Here is a 5,022-nt window from a genome sequence, read left to right on the forward strand (position 1 = left end):
ACACCGTTACGCCAACCGATACCGATACGGGACACCTCGTTTGCGGCTGTTTGGATTGCAAAGAAAACTGTGGACTCGATATAGTAATCACTACACTTTTCCACGGTTGGCACAAGATATGAGGAGACCATGGTTTAATGAGAACTGGAAATTCCACTTTCTATCCAATGCCCTTCATGGAATCCACTGGTGAACAGTGCTGGACAATGTAATCATTACAGTCATCCATGTCCTTAGTGCGGATTCCTCATATACAAAACAAGTAAACAACAGAACCATAGATTGATAGATAGAATAAACTCCTGCCGAAATTTATTGCATAAACAATTTAAGATTTTTTTTATTTCTATTTTTAAATATCACATGAAAGCATGGATACCTCCAAGGAAACTCTTTCAATATTTGTGAAAATGCCTCTGAACTTTCACCATGAGGAGCTCTCGCAAGGGAAGAATATCCTGCAAAGAGGTGGCTTGCGCCTACATTCTAAAGGGAAGAGCATCCTGTCAAACATGACACTGCAAAAGCCAAAGTTGTAGTAAAGATCCGTCTGTTCATTGTTTACCAGACTGACAACAGTTCCTTGCATTTGTGTTGATCTCATTTGTGGAATCTTGACGGCCACTGAAAATTTGTCGGGTTCTACTTGATCCCTTGTTTGATAAGCTTTTATATCCATCTTCAACTTAGAAGTAAGCAGTTAATGTCACCAAACCGAGTGATTGGAAGCTTCCAAGGTATGGTAAGAATAGAAGAGCTATTGGCGGGAGCCATCACGTATGGCTCACTTGATGACTAGACTGGACTGATTCTCAAGCATGGCAATGGAAAGTAGGGCCCACATGAGGAATGGACTTGATCTAACACAAGTGCCACGTGCCACATTGGCATGTGAGGTAAGGTACTCCCAGGAGCAACATGCACCAAGGTACTCACAAGATCAACTTATGTAGGGCTCTTTCCTCATTGTAATGATAAAAATACAATTGGACTCTCGTCGTCTAGTCCTGTTGCAAAGCTGATAATATGGGCAAGCAGCAATCTTTGTACACTATTCGGATTCATGTTAACTGTTCCAAAACTGCAATTTGCACCTGTCAAAGGATGTAGCTGATCTGATACAGCAAGCTTTGTACCCTCTTCAGATTCACATTATGAAAGGAACATCTTCCATGTGGCCAGCTAACTGTTCCAAAACTGCAAATATTGCATCTGTCAAAGGATGCAGCCGATCTGATACAGTGAATGCGTGCACATTACCATCGACTTCAATCCAGCTAATTGCCCGCTCTTTTCTCACCTGTCTCTCATTCATCAGGTGTCTCACCTTCTCCACCGACCCCCACCGACCAACTGCAGCATACATATTCGATAGCAGCACGTAGGCAGCAGGAGACTGAGGCTCCAACTCGAGAAGATGCTCAGCTGCTCTTGTACCCAATTCTATATTACCATGAATTCTACACGCTCCAAGCAATGCATTCCAAACTCTAGCATCAGGCTCGCAAGACATCTTCTCAATCCATTCAATCGCCTCAACAAAACGTCCTGCACGGCCCAAAAGATCGACCAAACATGCATAATGCTCTTGCCCGGGAACAATGCCATGGTCCCGTCTCATGCACTCAAAAATTTGAATCCCTTCTTGCACCAAGCCCGAATGGCTACAAGCAGTGAGGACGACAACGAAGGTGATCTGATCTGGCTTTGTCCCTGCTCTCACCATTTCCCTAAACAATTTTATTGCCTCCTCACCATAACCGTGTTGTGCTAATGCTGCGATCATTGTGTTCCATGACACAGAATCTTCCTTCTTAGCCATACAATTGAAAACACGCCGAGATTCTTCCAAGCACCCACATTTCGAATACATATCGACAAGAGTGCTGACGACTATTGCATTAGGATTGAAACCGATCCTGATCAAATGTGCATGGGTCTGTTTGCCATGCTTTAGCGAAGCCATGCTGGCACAAGCACAGAGGCAACTACTGAAAGTGTATTGATCAGGTTTTACACCTTCCATTACCATTTTCTTGAAAAGCTCAAGTGCCTCAGGCTCCAGACCATTCCGAACATACCCCCCAATCAAGGCAGTCCAAGACACAGCATTCTTTACAGGCATATCATCGAACAATCTATGTGCAGATTTCAAATCACCACACTTTGCATACCCCGAAACCAAAGTGGTCCAAGCAAGCACATCTCTCACCGGCATTTCATCAAACAACCGGCGTGAATCATCAACACACCCGCACTTCGCATACACATCCACGATCGAGCTTGAGATAACCAAATTCGATAGGAACCCAACAACCAAAACCTGCCCATGAACCTGCCGAGTAAGCCCCAACTCCTCAAGCCGCACACAGGCAATCAAAACCCCAGCAAAACTAAACTGGTTAGACCCCACCGAAGACCGCCGCAACTGCATATAAAACCCAACAGCTTCCTCGCCCGAACTGTTCCGTGCCAACCCAATAATCATCGTATTCCACGATACAACATCCCGTTCAGGCATTTGATCGAACACTCTCCGTGCAGGCTTCAACATCCCCAACTTCGTATACCCAGCGAGCATCGCATTCCAGGAGAAGATATTTCTAACGGACATTTTATCGAACACGTTGCGGGCATCACTGTGGCTGCCGCAATTGAAGTAGAGATGAATAAGGTGGTTTGATAAGAAGATTTTGGGGCGTTTTCGGCCGGTGAGCTTCAAATGTAGGTGCACCGATTTGGCGAGAGCAAGCGATTTGGTGGTCCCGAATTGATGGAGGAGGAAGGCGAGGGTAGAAGTGTCTAAACGAATGCCGCGCGAGGAGAGAAGGGATAAGGAGTCGATGGCTTTTTTGAAATTATTTTGAGAGCAGAGGGCGAAGATGGATTGGACGAGGCAAGAGCGGTTGGCTTGCTTGGGAGGGATTTGAATGAAATTCGAGGAAGAAAGAGAGGGCATTGCGAATGGAAGAAGGTTTCGGATCTCATCATACATGTATGCACGCATGTGATGTATTTTCCGGGTTTCACGACTCGGACGAGTCTGATACGACTCGTCCGAGTTGATTCGGACTCGGTCGAACCCGATTCCGTCGGATACCACGAGTCGGACGCGGTTTGGCCAGTGACTCTGCCATCAGCTAGGTGGCTAGTGGTCGGTGATGTGTGAACCCCACCATGATGTATTTGCTTTATCCACGCTGTCCATCCATTTTGAAAGATAATTTTAGGGTTTGTTCTCAAAATGATGTAGATTTAAATCTCCCGTAGACCACACCATGGGAAAACAGTTGTGATTGAATTTCCACCATTAAAAATCTCCTAGGGCCCACTGTAATGGTTATTTGACATCTAACCTGTTGATTAGATCATACGGACTTGGATGAAGGGAAAAATATATATCATCTTGATCCAAAACTTTTGTGGCCCAAGAAATTTTTAATGGTGGGAGTTCAACCAACACTGTGCAGTCCACTTGAGATTTGGATCAACCTCATTTTTGGGCTCATAACATAAAATGATCTGAAAGAATGGTTGGATGGCATGGATGAAACACACATCATGGTGGGGCCTACAAAGCATCGACCACTAGCCACGGGCTAATTGGCAGGGTGAGTAGGAGTTCCGTTTCCCCACGAGTCACCCCCTGAGTTTTGGGCCAGCCAGAGTTTTTGGGATCGATGGAGAATTTGATAGATGTCAGATGAATGACAGTGACGCAGGGATGAACGTGATGAGGATAACTACTCCGAATCCACGGAGCTTTTTTGGACTCCTCACAGAGACTTCTCAAATCCACGAGGAAAGAAAGCAGAAAATAGAAATAAATTTTAATAAATTCGAAATTGATTAATTGATGAATAAAAACGAGTTCACAACCCTTTAAATAGGGGTACCAAGCAATGGGAAAGAAATTAGAATCAAACTACAACTCAAACTCTTAGAATCCGCGACTTACTATAAATAGTAAACTTACTATTTATAGACGGTCGTGATGTCTACTAGTGCGCAATATTTTCGGCCAAAAATAGTAAGTGACCTATTTGGCTTCACCAAACCGTTCTCATAATTATTCTAAGCTCTTTTCACGTTGGGCGCAACTCCTAAAGCCCGACGGATGAAGAGTTATAATCAAACTAAAACTTACTATTTATAGTAAAAACGAAATTAAAACGGGGAAACGACCATCGATCCAGGGGTTTTTCGCAATTCCAGGTTGCGCAACCCGGCATAGCGGGGTTGGTTGGCTTCAGTAGCTCGTTCTACCCCAAAATCATATATTTTACGTCAAATAACTCATTCCGGATTGCAAGATACGCCTGATTTAAGGTTCGATGGTCTAGATCACTTCTATCGTCGACCGGGCCTTTTTTGATCCATCTTGGCCATGTAACTGTCCGCGACCCGCTCTACATCAGACAGCTAATATATTATTAAAATATCATAGTGGGCCCATACTACAAATATTTGTACGGTATATGGTTATTAATTATGTGTGTATAATTGCAAATCGTGGTGTGTGTTTTTCATATAAATGCATATAGATAAGTGCAGGTAAGTGTTGCGTTGCAGTCCTTACGTCAGTGGCAGACTCCAAGGAGTTTTAACACGAGGTCTTGGGTTTGAGACCCGTAGGTGGTATAATCCCACTACAAAAAGTGCAAGTGTTATTGGTCCCTCACTCTACATCTTTTTTATATTCACTGTTAAATTCTTGAATCAAAGATTTTTTTTCTTCTTTTTTTACCCTTTTTAAAATCCAAGATTGCCTTCATCTTCCTCCCATAATTCATAGTTATCAGCTGGTAACTATTATTTTTAGTGTCGTTTGGCACAATGATTTGGAGGGGTTTGAGGGGATTTCAAATTCCCTGGTATGTTTAGCATCATAAATTAGATTTCAAATATAGGGAGTTTAAAATCCCCTCAATTAGGTGGTTTTAAATCAAAGGTGAAAGCTTAGGTTACATCTAAAATCTTTTCAAGAGTTGCATGTGTAACATATGTATCACTATACTATTT

The 5,022-nt window shown here is 43.2% G+C and overlaps 1 protein-coding gene across 1 annotated transcript; it reads right to left on the reverse strand.

Annotated features, from left to right (window-relative positions):
- Window positions 1–290: 290 nt before the first annotated feature.
- Window positions 291–3,016, reverse strand: LOC131243504 (pentatricopeptide repeat-containing protein At2g21090). Its single transcript, XM_058242895.1, has one exon. It carries the CDS (start codon window positions 3,005–3,007, stop codon window positions 1,148–1,150), a length of 1,860 nt encoding a protein of 619 aa, XP_058098878.1. The 5' UTR covers window positions 3,008–3,016; the 3' UTR covers window positions 291–1,147.
- Between the last annotated feature and the right edge of the window lie 2,006 nt (window positions 3,017–5,022).

This window comes from Magnolia sinica, chromosome 4 (assembly GCF_029962835.1).
Source record: "Magnolia sinica isolate HGM2019 chromosome 4, MsV1, whole genome shotgun sequence".
Taxonomy (NCBI): domain Eukaryota; kingdom Viridiplantae; phylum Streptophyta; class Magnoliopsida; order Magnoliales; family Magnoliaceae; genus Magnolia; species Magnolia sinica.